This window comes from Colias philodice, chromosome 5 (genome assembly GCF_061535455.1).
Source record: "Colias philodice isolate Cphi_HAF_F1 chromosome 5, ilColPhil1 Martin Lab GWU primary, whole genome shotgun sequence".
Lineage (NCBI taxonomy): Eukaryota > Metazoa > Arthropoda > Insecta > Lepidoptera > Pieridae > Colias > Colias philodice.
In genome coordinates, this window is record NC_143090.1 from 1,384,805 (window position 1) to 1,405,230 (window position 20,426).

General features: G+C 36.8%; 2 protein-coding genes across 2 annotated transcripts; one reads left to right on the forward strand and one right to left on the reverse strand.

Annotated features, from left to right (window-relative positions):
• Window positions 1-626: 626 nt before the first annotated feature.
• LOC149488237 (TWiK family of potassium channels protein 7) lies at window positions 627-7,312 on the reverse strand. Its single transcript, XM_089695405.1, has 2 exons — window positions 6,132-7,312; window positions 627-1,774 (listed from the first exon to the last, which is right to left on the reverse strand). Exons 1-2 carry the CDS (start codon window positions 6,827-6,829, stop codon window positions 1,405-1,407), a joined length of 1,068 nt encoding a protein of 355 aa, XP_089551531.1. The 5' UTR covers window positions 6,830-7,312; the 3' UTR covers window positions 627-1,404.
• Window positions 7,313-7,538: 226 nt separating this feature from the next.
• On the forward strand, window positions 7,539-19,467 carry LOC149488238 (zinc finger Y-chromosomal protein 1-like). Its single transcript, XM_089695404.1, has 8 exons — window positions 7,539-7,696; window positions 8,125-8,510; window positions 8,985-9,086; window positions 9,979-10,437; window positions 10,915-11,124; window positions 11,365-12,134; window positions 12,542-12,681; window positions 13,674-19,467. The coding sequence occupies exons 2-8, from the start codon at window positions 8,254-8,256 to the stop codon at window positions 13,854-13,856; spliced, it is 2,121 nt and encodes a 706-aa protein (XP_089551530.1). The 5' UTR covers window positions 7,539-7,696; window positions 8,125-8,253; the 3' UTR covers window positions 13,857-19,467.
• The last annotated feature ends 959 nt before the right edge of the window (window positions 19,468-20,426 follow it).

Consider the following 20,426-nt stretch of genomic DNA (forward strand, 5'->3'; position numbering starts at 1 on the left):
ACTAGTAGGTTATATGAATGCCGCCTTTTACTCTTGATGAAGCAAAGGTGGAAAGGAACTGTCGAGATTTCTGTTGGTTCTACTCAGTTAAAATTGGTTATAGAAAGAACTGTTGACTCTGTATAAACTGCTTTCTGAACTAGTAGGTTATATGAATGCCGCCTTTTACTCTTGATGATGCATAGGTGGAAAGGAACTGTCGAGATTTTTGTTGGTTCTACTCAGTTGAAATTTCTTATAGATATAACTGTTGACTCTATAGAAGCTGCTTTATAAACTGGTAGTAAATATGAATGTATGTAATGACAATGCAAAAGAGCTGCTAAACATATTCTTGTTAAATAAATATTAAATATATGTCTGAGTTTTATTTTCTTGCTGATTCTACACTGTAAAATCTGTTTATCACTGATAATGTAACTGTAGTTTAACAATAGTTTATTTTGCTGGCTATACTTGTTAGAAACTGATTATAGCCGGACAGACTAACTGCAAAGTTTTTTAGCTGCTAAAAAGCTGAAGCAGAAAGTTTTTTAGCAGCTTTTTTAGCTGACCCCTACTGTATTTTTCAAAGAGAGGGATTTCTCCATTAATTTATAGTTTGTCTCCAGATTTTACTTATTTAAATAAATCAACATTTGAGTATAAATTTCAATGATTAAAATTTTATTCTATTAATATTATAGTATTACATATTAGATGGTCCATTATTATAAAGTAGAATGGTAAATAGTTATTTTTTTTCTAAATGGGTAATTATTCTAGTAATAATATAAGTTTTTAAAATCTTTGATATTTTAGAGAGGATAAATATAAATAAAACAAAATTAATAAATAATATTTATTTTTGTAAAATGTTTATGTTGATGATTTAACAGAATTAAATAATAAAAAATAGTTTATCTACCCCTTAAACTTAGTTAAAGCATGATTTTAAAAATTTCTTATAAACATACAATAAGCTTTCCTTACAAATCCTTATGTTAAAAATCTAAATTAGATAAAAGACAACTTTAAAAATATGCATGTGGACTTGCGATTCAATTATTTCATACTTATAAACCTGAGATTTATAAGCCTATGGAATAATAGCACTTTAAACCAACACTCAAAAATTTTATTGCTTGTATTTTTTGCATGTCATTTGCAGTTAACTACAGTCTATTTGTTTTGTTCTTTGCCTTTCTTTGAAATTATTATGCCTTAAACTTTTTAACACTCTATAAACACTTGTTTACTTAAAACAACACTTGGACAACAACAACACAACTTGCACTTATAACAACATAAAATGATAGGACAATTATCAAAAAATCTGATCTGCTCTAAAAAATTTACAGATCACAGAAAAACCTTATAGGTTTATAAAAAGCAACCAAATAGCATATACAATAAATACATTCCTCATTTAATATTTCTAGTTTGCTTTTGATGATAATATTTAGTATCATTCATACACACAGTTATCTTCAATGTGATATCATCAAGGCAGTTCTTCAGTTCCTCCTTTAGCTCTCTAACTTTAACCCTAACATCCTCGCACATCAGATTATAACACATGGCCACTAAACCCATACCCAGCAGAACATAAATAAAATTAATCACCAACTTCAAGTGTGATCCTTCAGCAGAATCTGCAATATTAGCTCCCGGAACAAAGTCACCAAAACCAATCTTGCACAAACTGATAACACAGAAATAAGTCGAGTCTAGGTAGTTCCATTTCTCCCAAGCTCCAAACATTATGGTCCCAGTCAGGATGTAGAAGGAAATTGGAACGTCAATGAAACAACGAGTGTGGAGTCTGACTGGTTTATTAAAAACTGTTAGAACTACCGACAGTGAATTATTACCAAACCACCCTCCATTTTTCCCCTCTTTAAAATACATACATATTTGAATACAAAATACAACTTTAAATAACAAGAACTTAACAAACTTAACATTTTAATTTTTTTTACTCGTTACTAAACAACTTACGAGAACGCTCGTAAGCTCGTACAGCTCGAGCGGATGCACCGTCAGGAGGAGGGGTGGGGGAGCGCGTGACTGAATTTGCGGTCGATTTACCTGTATCCTTATCGGTCGCGTCCTGGTCCGCCTCCTCCTCCTCCGCCACATCAGCACATGTCCCGTCAGCACCATAGCTTGCGGGGGCACAATCAGTCGATTTATTCAAATTCGGCCGGGATAAAGAGAATCGACTTTTACGGTTCCCGCTATCCAGTGAAATAATTTGATCTTGATGCCTACGCCATTCGACCCCGTCATCAACCTTCACCTTATAAGAAACAGGGCCGGTCTTTTGCGTCACATTACCCTCGACCCATTTAGGCGACTTACTGGAATAACTACGTACAAGTACGGGATCCCCGTTCTCGAAATTCCTATCCTGACCTCCCTTGTTAGCCATCTGCCGCTGCTGTGCCGTGCGCACCTCTGCAGCGACGTCCGGACGTAACGCGTCTAAGCGACCGCGCAGACGGTGGCCTAAAAGCGCTACGGCCGGCGAAACTTTAGTCGTGGCGTGCTCCACGTTACGATATTGAAATAAAAACTTCGACAGTGCTTTAGAAATATTTTCGCCTTCATAAATAGCCCTTTTAATTACCTTCTTTACCGTCTTAACCGCATTCTCCGCGGCCCCATTACCTTGTGGTCTGTACGGTGCCGACGTTACATGTTGTATACAATTTTTATTACAGTAAGTTTTAAAATCTATAGACGAGAACGGGGGGCCATTATCAGTAACTAGCTGTGACGGTAATCCGAATCTAGCAAAGATAGACCTCAACACTGACACCGTGGATTCAGTGTCTGTTCGTTTCATTGCAATTACCTCAATCCATTTCGAGAAAGCGTCAACTAATATAAAATATTTTACACCCCCACATTCAGCAAAATCCGCATGAACCCTTTGCCAGGGCCCTAGGGGAAACTCCCAAGGATGTAAAGTGGCGTGGGGCGGAGCGTCCCGAACCACTCGACATGCCTCACAAGATCGACACAAATTCTCTATATCTGCATCCAAAGCAGGCCAATAAACGTAATTACGAGCCAGACTTTTCATTTTGTTCACTCCTAAATGCCCTTGGTGAATTTCCTCCAGGACCCTTGCGCGTAGCGGAGGTGGAACAACAAGCCTGTATTTAAAGATCAGACACCCCAATTCGTGTATGATTTCGTCCTTACGTGCGAAATAAGCCTGCTCCTCCTCACAGCTGGCGCGAGCCGGCCATCCAAACAAAACATATCCTTTGATTTTACATAATAATTTATCTTTATATGTCTCCGCCGCAATATCTTTAAAACTTACAGGCAATGAATCTTTAACTAAATCTACATAACTTAACGCTTCCGTGGGGCTCCGCTCACACGGAAGGGGCAGACGAGACAACGCATCTGCGGGACCGTTCTCACAAGATCTCACAAATTCTACCTTGAAGTCATAGGCTGATAAACGCACGGCCCACCTTTGTAAGCGGCTTGCAGCTGTTTGTGGTATTCCACCCTTTTTACCGAAAATATGTGATAAGGGTTGATGATCGGTACGCAATATGAACGATCTCCCATACAAGTATTGATGGTGTTTAATTACCCCAAAATAAATCGCGAGCGCCTCCTTGTCTAACTGACTATAATTCCGCTCCGCCGAATTGAGCGACCGTGAAACACAGCTGATAGGGCGCTCACTCCCGTCTGAGTAGCGATGCGCCAGGACCGCGCCCACCCCATACGCACTGCTGTCCACTGACAACATGAGTTCCCGACCGTCTTCATAATGCGCTAATACTTTATCACAGGTGAGAGCATTTTTAGCTGCAATAAAAGCCTCCTCACATCTCGAATCCCATGTCCAATCGATGTCTTTTTTTAAAAGTGCATGCAAGGGTTGTAACATAATGCTTAAATTTGCAATGAATTTCCCATAATAATTTAACATTCCTAAAAAACTTTTTAATTGTGTAATATTCTGGGGCCTCGGGGCCTCTGTAATAGCGGCTAGTTTATTTGGATCGGGACGTAACCCTGTTTTATCGATGATAAAACCTAAATATTTTACACTTTTTTGTAAAAAACTGCATTTTTCAAATTTAACAGTAAAACCCATAGCCCGTAACCGTTCTAATACGGTACGCAAATTTCTTAAATGACTTTTCCTATCCACCCCGGTAACACAGACGTCGTCCAAGAATACAACGGTATTTGGAACACCCCGAAGGGTTTCCTCCATGATCTTTTGAAACTTCTCCGGGATACACGACAAACCGAATGGAGTGCGACGATATACAAATGTACCGACGTGCGTAGTTATAGCCGTATAACGCTGTGAATCATTCGATAACAAGCATTGTTGATAACTATGTTTTAAATCAATTTTTGAATACTCTTCTCCCCCACTCAGTGAAGCGAACAACTCCTCGATCCGAGGAAGTGGATATGGATCACGCTTAAGAATCGGATTTATAGTAATTTTATAATCACCGCAAATTCTTATATCGCCGCATTCTTTAACCACGGGTACTATCGGCGTCCCATAATCGGATGACTCAACACGGTAAATAATTCCCTCTCGCTCTAACCGCGCCAGCTCGCTCTCAACGCGAGCGCGCAGTGCTAACGGCACGGGTCGCGCGCGCACGTATACGGGCTTCTCATCCTTTACATATAACGTTATTGTTTTTTTACAAGTTCCTAACTTATCCGTAAACACCTCCGGAAATTCACACATTAATTGACTCACAAATGGATCGCTCTTTACATCCACATTAATTTCCTGTAAATCTATGGCTATATTTTTAACTCCAAGAGCGCGTACCCACTCTCTGCCTAACAAAGGACGTCCCCCGTTCTTAATTACATAAAGTTTACAATTATACACGGAGACCTTACCGAGGGTTACATTTACATTAATAAATCCAAGCGAGTTTATCGTCGAACCGACATAACTGCGTATGTTTATATTATTAGATAATACAGTTTTATTACAAAAATTACGCCTAAAAAAATCTTCGCTTATGGTCGAAATTCGGCTGCCGGTATCGACTTCGAACTCGATTGGACGTCCATCCACTTTAACCATAACTAAATAAGGTTGGTCACCTGTACCGTCCACTTGGATGTTGAAAAATTCCTCGTCTCGCTCATCGTCACTCACGTAATTATGTCGGGCGTTCGCCCGCCCTTTGCCACTCACTGATTTACACATATTTTTTAAATGGCCACGCACACCACACTCATCACAATTATAATTAGCAAACCGGCACTTATCCGGCCGGTGCGGCCTCCCACACCGCCAGCAGCGGCCGGTGCCGCCGGCCCCGCCGCCCGCGCCGCTCCCGCCGCCGCCGTGCTGCGCGGGCGGGCGCGCGGCCCCGCGAAGCTGCGAGCGCCGTACGCTCGCCTGGTGCAGGCCTTCGCCCGCCGCCGACCCGCTGCCGCCGCCCACGCCTGCTGCGCTCGGGGCTGCGCTCACCTCTGCGTGTCGTTCCGCCGCCTCCAAGGCCAGAGCCAGCTCCACGGCCTGTTTATAATTTATGTCTTTTTCGGCAAAAATTCGCGATCGCATCGCCTCACTCGCCAATCCAGAAACGAACTGGTCACGTAAATTCTCTTCTAAATTGCTGCCGAAATTGCACGTAGTCGCCAAATGTTTTAAATTATGTAAATATTCTGTGAGCGGCTCGCCGACGAGTTGTCGACGTAAGCGAAAAACATGGCGCTCGGCTATCTCAGAACGCTGTGGTTCTAGGTGTTGTCTCACGAGGTCAACGAGCTCTTCAAACGACTTTGATTCGGGATGCTCCGGCGAACATAAATCGCACATTAGTGCATATGTTGTCTCTCCCACAACAGTAATTAGTAATGGCACTTGCAATTCATTTCTGATTTCGTTCAACAATAAGAATTGTCTCACACGGCGAATATATGCTGGCCATTGTTTGGAGTTAACATCAAACGGCTCCAATTTCCCTATAGGCATGTTCACAACACTTTACTCACGTCACGCGTAGTTCCGACTCGTCGCCAATGGAACGTCAATGAAACAACGAGTGTGGAGTCTGACTGGTTTATTAAAAACTGTTAGAACTACCGACAGTGAATTATTACCAAACCACCCTCCAGAAATGACCCATAGACAAGCTGTCGAAGGAACTGTGATTTTTCTCTTCGGTTGGACGTCTCCATCTTCAAGCAACGGATCCTCTCGTCGACTGCACTCATGTGCTGTTATGTATAACCATTTAAAAGACTGCGCTAACACCTTCCCCATATTACAGAAGTAGAGCACATATATAGGTATCCCGAAACAAGCGTATGCCATTGATACAACTTTACCCCAAACAGTCTTTGGCACAACATTCCCATAACCAATCATTGTAAACACTGATAATGAGTACATGAGTGCTGCAGGGAAGGACCATATATCTTCAGGAGACCTCCCATTGTATCCCAGATGTATAGCTGCTGTAATATTGTTTTGGAACACCTTCAATACATTGTTACTATTGTACATCCAGGCTGTTTGATTCAAAACATTATATCTGTTGGTTATATTCCACAGCTGTTCGACACAACTTCGTCGCCACTGCTTCACATTCTCCAATTGTTCATCAGGGCTGTCCTTCTCAATGTGCATAAAACTTGCAGCACCTAATATCGCGTAGCAGACTACGAGCGCGCCAACACCTACTTGCGTAAACATAAACGCTATGAACTTCCGCAGGCAATCCTTAATTTTCTCGCGCGGATCGCTGCCCGTCGACGATGTCGAATCTCTACTTCTAAAAGACCCGTGGCCACTTGAATGTATGTTATGACGCTCCATTGTAATGATGGACACTTCTTAAACTAGATTAGCGGTAATATGCGGTTATTACAAACGTTCGCACGCATAAGTTATGGTTTATTTCTGGAATTTATTTGGCAAAATGCCAGATGCTATGGTTACAAAATATTATGGAGTTCATGCAATACTTACACTTTGCGCGTATCGGAGAAAAATTTCAATTACAAAAATACTCGAGAAAATAAAAATCCAAATATTTATTGATTTCTGTAATGTGTTCAAATAAAAATGTATGTAATATCAAAATTAGGTGCGCACTTACCGTAAAATGTTCAAATACCACTTTTTAATTTTTTTTTATGTTTTTATGAATTGTAGCTTCAATATTTAAATCATTTTTATTTGCTTTAAACAATTCTTTTGTAATTTTATGTCCATTAAAAATATTTTGTGCCGAAAATATTGTTTATCAATAAAAACGCCAAAGTCAAAGTCAAACATTTATTGGATTTATATTGGATACTTGCACCATAATTTTGTCTTTTCAACAGGTGTTAGTATAATATGTAAATGTTTCAATGTGACTTACTTAACTCAATATCATATTTATTTTTGTTACAAATTTGAATATAGATTACATTTTTACACAATTTATCTTTATTTTCTTTATTGATACATAGGGGTTTGATTCAACTATGATCATATTCACTATCAGTATCCGATTCCGTAGTCATTGATTTCTTCCCACATCTGTCAAATCCAAAAGCAAAATTCACACGTTTTCTTGGCGTTGTTTGTCGTCCGGCGTTACATTTTTTATGGTTTACAAATAATTTTTGATTAATGTAAGGTAAAATGTAACGTAGGACTTGTGTTTTTATAAAATAATAAGTTTTGTCCAATTTCGTAAGTATTTGTTTTCCTATTTAGATTAGAAACACTCAGCTTAAAATTATCTAGTACTTAGCCGATAATACATATTTCAGAACTAATAAGTTAAAATTACAACATTATGCGAGCGATATGCTATTAATGAGAAATTTTATTTAATATTCTAATGTGTAAGCCGGCGATTTCATTGATAAATTGAATATTTAATATCGTATTTTAACGAGAGGTTTCCAAGGTCGACTGTGACGGAACGGAAATCTACAGTCTTATTAACTTAATATTTAATATACTCCTTACTATTAATACAAATCCAATTAAAAATACTCCAAAACCAATATTTTAATTTCCTATAAGTGTTTATAAATTTTTTTTGTATATCATGAAGCCTTTATTCATATTTTATTTTATTTATTAATCAACTGGTATAAATGACTACATTTCAGGACCGGAAAGTAATCAAAATCATGTAGGCGCAAAATTTATTAAAAAATGTATGCAATAGCTCTAACAAAAACTCCCAAATGACAGTATCAATAGAAAATTACAAATAAATGGATTGCACATAAACTAAAATGGCTTCAAGCACGCCCCAAACAGATTCAAACTGGAGTATCCTCAAATTGACCACAATAGACTTGGTTGGTGGGATTTATTGTAACATTTGCAATGAAACATTTGGTAACAAAAGGGAATTTGACGCTCATTATATTCAACACACTGGAAGTAAGGACATTTTGTACACTTGTGTGATATGCCGGAAGGAGGTTGCGGGCTATCCTAGCTTCAGAGGCCACTGTTATTCCAGCCATGTGATCAAGGGACGATATAAGTAAGTACATTATATTTGTAGCAGTGGTAAAATTTGACCCAATTTATTTTTTTTTACAATAAAATATTTTACAAAAAATTTATAATTGAATATGGGAGAATGTAGTCAAAAATTATTGAAATAATTACAGATTTCTAGTTTAAAAAAAGAAATGATATGTTACAGGTTTTATTTGAAATCTATACATCTATACAAATATTATAAAGAGGAAAGGTTTGATTTTTTGTTTGTTTGTTTGTTTGTATGAATTGAATAGGCTCCGAAACTACTTGGCAGATTTGAAAAATTCTTTCACTGTTGGAAAGCTACATCATTTCTGAGTGACATAGGCTAGGTTTTATCCCGGAAATCCCACGGGAACGGGAACTAAGCGGGTTTTTTTTTGAAAACGCGGGCGAAGCCGCAGGCGGAAAGCTAGTATAAGATATATTTAGAATTTCTATATTAATTACAAAACTCAAATAAAATTTACAGATGCGATAGCTGCGACAAATTCTTCTCCAAACTGCCAGCACTTCAGTATCATGTCAAAATTATGCATCCAAAGAGTTTTCGCTGCTCCACTTGCAAAAAGAAGTAAGTGACGTTTTTCATTTCATGCCTATTTGTTTGGGCTCCTTATCAAAATATACATTATACAGTGATTTGGTAGACTTATTTTTGTTTTTTGTGACTATCAACTTCAATACTTAATATTAATTATTCAAAATAATTTTTTTTTTTTCAAAAATCAAAATTTTTGAATAATATTAGGTACCAGGCTTAATTAATGTTAAATCATATTACAACAAAGTAACTTGTTTACGTAAAAATGCATGATAGAAAGTATTTGTAAAAATCTTATCATGTGTCAAGGGCCAAGAACATAAACACTAGATAAACTTATTTATAATATTGAAGGCATATCAGTTATTCATTTCTGTTACAAATAACATTATATTGAATGAGTGATTTAGTTTTGCTAAGCTATTGTGGTATTTTTCCTTTCTGCATATGACTTTGTTTCAGTATGTTATTGTAGAGTTGCTTATGCTATTTTTTGATACAATATCAAGATGAATTCAATGCTGAATGTTTTGTCACAAAGTTCATCAATAATAATATGTATTGCAAAGCATTACATGTTGTAGAGCATATGTTTTTTAAAACTCAAAGTAATTTTTTTAAAATGAGTTAACATTAAGGCCTTACTTTACTCCATATCAAAGGCATGCTTTAGTCCATTCACGATTGTACGACAAATGCATGACGAGCGGTTGACGCGACATCGCCACTTTGTGGAAACAGTTTTGATTGTTTCTATGCAAGTTGCAAGCATTTGACTTTTCAATATCTGTATCTGCATGACATACTTATTCGTGGACAATATGCCTACTGAAGACTTTGAATTTAATGGAACCAATGAAAAGATTAATGAAATTAAAAAAAAATGAGTTGAAAGCATAATATTTCCTTTAAACATTCACAGGTTTCCGACAAAGAAAGAGTTGCGTTTGCACGAAGTCATACACACAGACAGTACCGGCCCTATCTCATGCCTGACATGTCATAAGGACATCAGCTCCATAGATATATGCAAGAAACATGTCGATCTACACTTGTCGTTCGAATACACATGTCCAATTTGTGAGGAAAATATACCATCGAAAGAAAATTCGGCCGATCACTTGAGGAAACATTTTGGCAACGTCAGTTCAGAATCAGAGATAGACGTAGATCCGGATGAGATGATAGAGCAGCTTGGGGCAGTGTCTTGTATATTCTGCTCGATGATTTGCAAGAATCGTGTGGAGTTCGACGCGCACTTCTCGTGCGAGCACGGCGACGAAGATATCGTGTACTCTTGTATTGTGTGCGGGAGGCAGTTCGACAAGTACTCATTGTTTCGTGCGCATATCAACAACCACTTCACGAACAATCGATTTGAGTGAGTAGCTTTGATAAATATAAAAATAGAAATATACTTATTTGCGAACTAATTTTCGTTTCCTACTAAGTACTATATTTTCTTTTCCATATGTTTACACAGATCATTTTAATTGAGTTTTTATGTTATAAGAACACAGACGCACGCGAGTTTTGTCCTGCGAATTTCATAAAATTCAATAAAATATTTTAGAAAGTACATTAATTAAACATTTGTCCAAAAAATTGTTTGAGGTGTGTCGTATAAACCATTTAACGAAATGAACACCTTATTTCTTAGTAATATTAAATAGGATCTATTGTATGTCTACATTCATTAAAAAACTGCCTTATGTATGCGTAGGCAGAGTTTTGCTTTGGACAATTTTTGAGCGCTAGTAGTTTATTTTGGTCAATTTAAACTGCTTAAAAAACTTGAACACGAATTAATTATTTTCTCGTTTTGCAAGTCGGATTAACCAGTGTATAATGTATCTAGATGCGACCTATGCCACACATCGTTCCCGCGCCTGGCGCCGCTCGTGTCGCACATGGCGGTATGTGCGGCGGGTGGTGTGCGGCGCCACAAGCTGTTCGCGTGCACGCGCTGCACGCACCGGTACGGCACCGAGCCGCGGCTGCGCGAGCACATGCGCGCCGCGCACGGCGTGCACGTGCGGCGCTGCCTCGAGCCCGGCTGCGGGAAAGTGTGAGTGTCGCATGTAGCGGGGTGCGGCCCACAAGCTGTTCGCGTCACGTGGAAATGAGATTTTCTTCATTTATTTACTCGATTGACGTACCGATCGTGAAGATGAGTCCCCAATTTTAAGTTTGCAGTTGTGGAATCGCTTATACTGTGTTATTTAGCGAATCATTTCTTATGTTTCAATTAATCTAAAAAGAAAAAAATATCAAATTAATATAAATTGAAAATATCATCTCCCCGCAGTTTCGACAAGCTCCGCGACATGGTGGTGCACCAACGCCAGCACCACGCCAGCGTGCAGAACTGGTGCCGGCAGTGCGGCCAGCTGTTCACCTCGCTGGTCTCCTGCGAGCAGCACCTCGACGTGCACAAGAAGACCACCTTCCCCTGTCCCGTCTGCAACCAGACCTTCAGAGAGAAATACCTCCTCCTCAGACATCTGCCGCATCACTTCGAGACGGTTCTGCACCTCTGCAAAGTCTGCGGAAAAGTGTACAATGCCAAAAATCGACTGATCGAACATTTGAACTCGCACGCGGACACCAAGATTCACCGTTGCACCTACTGTCCCAAGACTTTCCCGAAGCTGTGGACGCTGCAGCAGCATCTCAATACTCACACAGGATTGAAGCCCAACAAGTGTCAGATCTGCGATAAAGCCTTCTGCAGCTACCCCAATTGGCGCAAACACATGATACGATTCCACTCGGTCAGTTCCACCAGATCGATCGAAATAGACGAGAAGAATTCGAGAAATTACGAAAATAACACAATCAAATTCCATTGCAATGAGGATAGTCCAGTGAAATCTGTAATAGAACAATCCGGAATTGAAAACAATACAGTAAATACAAATGGAGATAACTGGGATGAATTTGTGTTCTATGACCAAGAAGATTCCGAAGTCAGTATGGAGTCAGAGAGCATAGATCAAGTTATCGAAAAACAATTACAGTTGTTTGGGAGCCAAGTACAAAACGTCGAAACGCCTATGCCGATTGAAATACCACAAGGTGAGTATCTATGTATTTAGATTCTAGATAAATTTGTTTGTTTTTCTTTGATTCTAACACAGGGCAACATTTTTTGTGAACATTGGCAAATATGAGCACATATGATTTGTGTAAAATAGATACATCTCATTGATGATTTTTCCATAACACTGGTGAAAACAAATACCTTCATATTAAGCTTTTATTTTTTACTAGCTTTGTCTAAAACCTAATATTATATATTATATACTAATTATATACTAAAACCTTCCTCTTGGATCTCTCTATCTATTAAAAAAGACCGCATCAAAATCCGTTGCGTAGTTTAAAAGATTTAAGCATACAAAGGGAAATAGGGACAGAAAAAGTGACTTGTTTTATACTATGTAGTGATTACTGGCTATAATCGACGATCTTTTTATTTGCAGCATGTCCACCAACCGAAACCCCAAGCGCACAGCCATCAGAAGCGATCGTGCCGCTCGAGTACGGGCCGGAGTTCAGCTCTACCAACCTGGACGACATCCTGCCGCATATCGACCCGCTACTCACTATACGGAATGACCAGGTACTTTTTTATACTTGTAACAATCTTAATATATATAAATCTCGTGTCACAATGTTTGTCCTCAATGGACTCCTAAACCACTTAACCGATTATAATAAAATTCGCACACCATGTGCAGTTCGATCCAACTTGAGAGATAGGATAGTTTAAACATGTAGGTACCACGGGCGAAGCCGGGGCGGACCACTAGTAATGTTTTATTTTTCTGTCCGTTGAATATAGATGGGTTAAAGGGTCAAAACTTGGCCTTAAACAAATGGGAAAAAGAATTGTCATGATTTATTTTCTATATTGACACATGCACTCACACAATATATCTAACTAGATGTGCTCCGCGGTTTTACCCGCAGTGCTCCTCTCCTTTTGGTCTTAGCGAGATTATATAATATAGCCTGTAGCCTTCCTCGATAAATGGGCTATCTAACACCGAAATAATTTTTCAAATCGGCCCAGTAATTCCTGAGATTAGCGCGTTCAAACAAACGAACTCTCCAGCTTTACAATATTAGTATAGATAATATGTATTATAATCCTGTTCAAATGCTGTTAACATACGACTTTTTGGGGTTGCGTTACGTGACAAATTGTATTCGTTACTTACGTGACATGTACTATTTCATTTGCTTCGCTATTGACTAGCATAATAATGAGTCGTTCCATTCCAAAAGGCAATATTAATGGCATTTGATCGTAGTTATAACATACATAATAAGCAGGACGAATATCGTATTTAAACTCGATTCTGTTACACTTCAAACATTATTTTATCCCATAACTAGCGGTCCGCCCCGGCTTCGCCCGTGGTACCTACATGTTTTATGGACTATGTTGCTCAGTGAAGATGTAGCTTTCTAATGGTGAAAGAATTTTTGAAATAGGTCCAGTAGTTTATGCGTGAAAACCATACATACATACATACATTATTACAAACCTTTCCTCTTTATAATATTAGTATAGAAGTATAGACAAAGAAACCTTAACAAAATTCGCAGGTACTGCCCACACAAGAAGGCAACTACATAACAATAGAGAGCGAACTCCAAGCGAGGGCCGTGTACTCTGAGCTGCAGCCATTTGACCGCAAGTGGGAGCCGCCATTGATCACCAAACTGTTCCCGGACTACTACAGCTATGATGAAGCCAGCAGGATCACTGTCAACGCGGATATATTCTAATTATAAACAGTTGTCACTCGGAACGATCTTTGTCGGTATGTACTGTTGAGTTGTATGTTGGTGCTACGGTTCCATAGATAGTAGACTATTCACTATATATCCATAGAGTAGCGTTGTACCATAGAGGTTGGGATTTTTTTTATAAGACATGCAATAGTTTTTAATATTGAGGGTACTTTTATACATGTTGTTCCATTTACAGTACAATTTTATATGATACATATAGTGTTAGGTTCCTGATGTTTTATTGATTTTTTTACATATTTTATAACAGTTAGTGACCAGTTACAGATTTTTATACTTGTTGTAATCCGAATCCGTATAGTAAGAAATAATACTGCCAGTTTATAATGTTGTTAATATATTTAATAGTAATAAAATACCACTGCCATTCACTTGTTACGAATCCGTGAGACCGAACAAAGATCGTTCCGACCCATCCATATAGCTACCTCATGCAGTAACACTGTACCTCACTAATCTATGTATTATTGTATTTTATAATATACATTTTTAACATATATCCCACCAGACTAAGACATATATATACATATAGAATTATGCTACCTCATTTAATTTAAGTAATTCGCTTTGCACCTAAAAAAAATTCGAAAAAATTACACAAAATTGTGTTGTACAAAAAATGTATGGAATTTCTTGTCTCGCGTGAAAGTCGAGAGTGAGTGCTTTGTATTTTGAGTTTTTTTTATTGATTTTTATGTTTTCGCTCGATGTGACGATACACGTTTTTTTAAAAGAAAGAAAAAATAAACAAAAAAATGCTTTGGTACTGTTTGTAATAAAAAAATAATAGAAAAATCTAAATAATATAAATAAGTAATAGTGTTACAGATATAAGAAAAAATACACAGGATATGTTGTGCAAAATGCAAAAGAAAATGTAAAATCATTTCATCTCGTTTTAACTTGCGTGTCACGTATGCTTAGAGCGAGATGGTATGATACTTGATAGAAATATCTAACCACCAAAACGTTGCATTTTGATATTCTGTCTCTTTCTAGCCGTTTACAATGAGTGGTATAGAAAGAGACGCAACTAGGTATATAAGGTACGGTGGTCAGTCAAGCGAAAACCTTAAGGCATAATTTCCAAAGTGTTTAGGCTAAGTATCTTTGGTGGAAAAGCTTTTGTATATATTTGGTACGTTTTACGGCACTTTAATCTGCATTTTAATTATTGCTTTAGTTGAAAACGTCGCTGGTCCAACGAGAACTAACTTGTTTACGTGTCCCATACATATATTACTTCGTGCCAAATTTCTAATCTTAGTTTTAAGTAGGGATTTGATAATCTTAAACATTCAACGAATAATTTTATATTATAACATGTTTTATCGACTCATTTGTTAGTCATAACTTCATAAATAGCTGAGGCTCCGAGACGAAGGCAGCGAAGAAATATCGATAATATTCTTGAACCAGCGGCGATGTTTTCATGCATTTCAATTTCGATTCCTTTTTTATTATAATTTTATTGAAAGTTGCGATGCAAAGCGTCGCGATTTTAGTGTAAGTGAATCGATAGTGCTGTGATATTTTTATGTATATTTAGTGGTTTAAGTGTAGGGAGTGAGTAACGAGTGAGTACAAATACGTACGATCGGCATCCGTATCGCGTCTCGGTTCTATTACAATATCGAATTTAGATCGCAGCCCTTTCGAATGTGCTGTCCGGAATAAGGACGCACCCACAAACACGCATATGGTCTTCATCGACAACTATTCGGACCCGAATGTAACGAAATCGAACATTTCTCAAGCCATATGCGCTCAAAATTCTGAAAAATAATACTACAAATTAGCCTGCAAACCTGCAAGGCAGTAAGAGATACAATGGAAAAAAAATATTATATAAGAGGAATTTAACTCCGAAATATATTTTCGAGAGAGTAATTATTTACAAATATACGGCAAAGGAGTCTTAGTGGTAATCGTATCCAAAGACTGTAATGTATTTATAAGTTCCGCGAACTTAAGTAAAAATCGGGGTGAAAATAAGTCAGATGTGCGAAAAATATCAAATCATACGATGTAGCTTGAATATTGGCTTGAAAGGTACAGACGCAAGGCACCTCGCGGTCGGAGTGGGGCGGATACCAACTGTTACTGTTAGCAGTGTTACAAATTCACGGAAGAAAAGCTTGTTAAGTATTTTTGTATTCAGAAATAACGTTTGACCTTTTATGGTGTGATCTACGTGAATTTGTAAAACTCAAATCGAGAAAGAGAGTTTGAAACTCATTTCGTGTTGCTCGAGAATAATATCTAAAAATGTAGATATTGAATGTGATTCAGCAACTAGTGTCCAATAATTGTTGGACACGCGTATCTCCCCCACATGCGACCGCAGGCTGTAATCGAGATAACAAATCTGGTGTTAAACGATTCGACATACGCATGAGCCATACGCCATGCTTCTAAAAATTACAAAATTAAAAACTTCTCGAACATTCGACGCGTCGAATTCGAAAAGTTCCAAAGCTGCGCTGTGAGGAAGTTCATTTATATGAATAAACAGCGCAGTACTGTAGCTTCACAAAATGCACTGCGGCGTTCACTGTAAAAAAATAAAAAAAGCATTTAGATTGTCTGTGTTTTGTGGAATTTGTCATTTCGAAATTTAAAAGTATGGACTCAATTAAATTGCTAGATAAAACTCGACGTCGCGGGTGTATTTTGTCCATTGCGACAGTTAAGGCTCGGTTCCACTGGGCGAACAGTTTGCGTTGGATTTATCTTTTGGTGAAAAGTTTCGCCGATTGTACAAACGATTACTCGATTCGATGCAAACAGCGAAGCGGCATTGTTGTATAGAAAATTGATGTCTATGTATAGTTATTTAGGTTAAATTTTGCGTGTAAATTATACCCCAGCTGAATGCTTTGGCTCCGCCTATATCGTGATAATTGACCCGCAAAATTAAACTTTCATCTTCGCAAACATATTCGTTATTGTAGGAGCCGCTGCTTTGCATCATGGTACTAAAGTACGTGTTATGAATGAATTAGATTTCAGAGTCTAAGAAGAAACGGATTTAGGATTGAGAAGTAAATATCCGCAAACTTTTTGGCCAGTGGGATCGCACCTCAGATAGCTTACATACATGATGTTAGTTATATACCTCAATGTAATAGTACTTATGCAAAACTATCTTATATTCATTATAGACTTACAGTTTCTATGTGTATTTCGTCGCAAAGGGAACAAGGTGGTATGAAATTTTTCAATATATATATTATAGTATGGTATATACAGGTATTATATTGTTTATCTGATACATATTTTTGATATGATTACTTGTTATTGTGTTAAATAATATTAAATAGATTATATTTTAGAGTTTACTCTTCGAACAAGGCCTCAAGTTGTATAATTAAGTTGTTTATTGACCTATCAGAAATGTTTGTAAGTATCGTTCTTTGTCATAGTGACAAGTTCACATATTTTATTGAAGACAATGTAATATGAATAAAGATTATGTAAAATACGAAACATACAAATCCTGTGACCCAATTTTAATAGTTTATAATTCTGCATGTTTAATTACTGGATTTATATATTGGGCTAATACCGGACTATTAACAAATCGTGTAAACGGAATTATCCTTTCCATAATAGGATTGCACATCGTAAATTCTGGCAATATAGCCTCAATACATTAAAAAACCGTTTCTCCAGCCCAGATTTGCTCCAGTTTCTCTAATATTACGTACCCACTAGGCCGTTACTTCAGTTTAATTCGGAAACCCCAATATTTGGCTCCTTATATGAATGAGAAATTCTAAATTGTAACCTTTGCGACCATAAATGTCCCCTAGCTCTTAGGTTTAGGTTAGAATCGATCACAGGGTATTGTGGTTCTATTTTACGGATGTGTTATAAACCTCGATTATGTAAACATTGCCTCCGATCAGGTCGGTTCACAATACTACCCCAATACCCGCCACTGTGTAATAATTAGTCGACTAAATCTGTCTAACATTAAGGTCCGGACCGGGTTTATGAGCAATGTGCGTTTATAGGTTAGATTGTGTGAAAAGACACAAAGAATTGGCTGAATAAAGGTGTAGGATATCCAATCAAAGAAACTATCTCAGGAACAATATTTTGGCTTGGCGTTTGGGAGGATTTAGTCTATCTAGTCTAAGATCTAGAGAGCTATCGAGAATTTTGTCGGCTTTTAGGTCTGTTCATATTAATTATTCATTCATATGAAGGTAAATTGAAAGTAAGATTTGAAAAAGTTCTGGAAAATTGGTACACTTGCCTCGCTAAACCCGGTCTCAGCGTATACATGTAGTAAGCAGTTTTTTTTTAATTATACATTTAGAGCTTCTAAATTATCGCATAATAAGTGTAAGAATTTTCAATTGTGTCGAATCTAATTTTATGTCATTTTATTTGTAGTCCATGTCTTTGGAATAAATAAAAATATCTTTTCGCATAATAGTAAGGTATACAAAGATATTTTCAAACTTTTCTAAGCTCTTTATTGGCATAATATTTAATAGAGGACTACTTCGGTGTTTTAATGATATTCAATATTCATGTTTAAAAATAGATTTCGAAATTGTAAATAGGTGTCTCTGTTTCGTGTAACCTCCTTCCGTGAACTATAAATTTAAGCTTAATGTTTCTGTAAGTTCCAAAAACTGTAAAGCGCGGTCTATTGTAATAATCTATGATGATTTTATATTTGATTTTTATATTTTTTAATTTACCTTGACATTGACTTTAAATTGACCTTGAGAGTCAAGTATTATTGGCTATTTTACGACGCTGATTATTGCTTTTTGGTGTTTTATTTTTGCGATATATTCGCTATTTTTTATGATTATTTTATTTTGTGTTGTTTTATTGTATTTTGTTTCTAAGCGACGTTCAAGTTAAGAAAAATAAAGGGGCCGTCTATTGGCGGACGTCAGTTGCACCGTGTTTATCTGAAATTATGTAAACCCTGTTATTAGGATCCACAATTTCAAGTCTATAAGATACTATATTGTTAAGAGATATAATAGCGATAATCTTGTTGTCATCAAATTCAGAGCAATTCCAAGTGTTTATCATTAAATTGGGTGTACGTGCATAATTTGGTGAATGACAACAAAATTACCATCAAAAAACCACAAAGTGCTTTACAGTTTGTGTTCATCGGCAAATAATAACTTGACATTAATCGAAGTGACTACGCAATAGGTACTTCATTTGCTGAAAAAGTGCGTGTTGCTATTGGTCGACTCGTTGCTATGGCAACCACTTCGAAGTGACCATTAATTACAATGTTCAAGATATTAGCCGGGAACTTAAGATACCAACTAAATGACCCTCATATTTTTCTTATCTCCATACAGACAGATCGCTCACAGCTTTACAGTATAGTTATTATGTACCGAACTACCTCCGCAGTTATGCATGCCTCCATTATTACACTAAATATAGTTTTGTTATATTTTATACGTTAACAGATAATATAGGAGCATAGGTTTACACGGTTATTATGAATGTATGCATGTTTTCAGTTAATGTAGGAAACAAATCTGAATAAAAATTGTATGAACCATATTTGACGTAATAAACATTCTGGCTAGAATTTGTGTTTTATTTATAGTACCTTGTGTAAGCCAATTAGTTAAGAATGAATATATTTTTAATCCTAATCCTTAGTTGGAAGGTTGGTATAATCGTACAAGTGCTTACTTAATTTCTGGTACCTAACAAGTTAATAAGTACCGAGAAATAATGTTAAAATTTTCACATCTGTTGAAATAATTATGATGAATAATTTTATCTTGTAGAAAGGAGGATAAGGGATTACTTAGGGAAAAAGTAGATGATAAAACTTTTTGAAGCGAAACTTCTTTAGGCGTAAAATTTCAAGGTCACATCATAGCAATACCGTCAGGTCATGCAGTAAGGCGACGATTTTGGTATTTTTGAATCGTGCCACGGAAGTTTCACTTCTGAAACGTGTGCTCGGCACAAACTCTTATTTTTTGGATATAAATTATTAAAACAATGTTTTTTTTTAATTAACAGCACTTTATTGGAACTCGCCTTATCATTAACAATGACACTCGAACAATTATACTAAACCAGTAAAACCCGATATACATACATACGAACAAACAAACTATGTGGAGACACAATGTAGCTGTTGATAAAATTGATTGATTTTCCTTTTTAAAAATTTATACAAGTAAAAGATCGCAGATTTTTCAAGTCCTATTATAATGAGATTGTTTTTTTTTTATCTATTTATAATGAAGCCACAGATAATAAATTTAAATACATTTAAGTAACTATGTAAGAAAACTTAGTTACGAATCCTCAATGAATTGCAGTATTGCACTAATATTATGCTCGCAAAATATATTTTGACCTAAATTCATTAACCCATTGAGCCCCGAACGGTCCGATCGGTCCACGACACAATAGATTTTCTATTGTGTCTGTGATTCCGGAGCCTGAGTTATTACAAGAACTCTAATTCTATTAAAAACTACTAAAAATGTATTGAAATGAAATAAATTAAAAATATTGCTTTTAATA

Bases quoted from the DNA above. Each gene is read 5' to 3' on its own strand.
- LOC149488238 (XM_089695404.1), top strand. From the start codon at position 8,254: ATGGCTTCAAGCACGCCCCAAACAGATTCAAACTGGAGTATCCTCAAA. The intron at 9,087-9,978 runs GTAAGTGACGTT...AAACATTCACAG, and splicing joins TGCTCCACTTGCAAAAAGAA to GTTTCCGACAAAGAAAGAGT. The intron at 12,135-12,541 runs GTGAGTATCTAT...TTTTATTTGCAG, and splicing joins GCCGATTGAAATACCACAAG to CATGTCCACCAACCGAAACC.
- LOC149488237 (XM_089695405.1), bottom strand. From the start codon at position 6,829: ATGGAGCGTCATAACATACATTCAAGTGGCCACGGGTCTTTTAGAAGT. The intron at 1,775-6,131 runs CATTTCTGGAGG...CATTGACGTTCC, and splicing joins TCGACAGCTTGTCTATGGGT to AATTTCCTTCTACATCCTGA.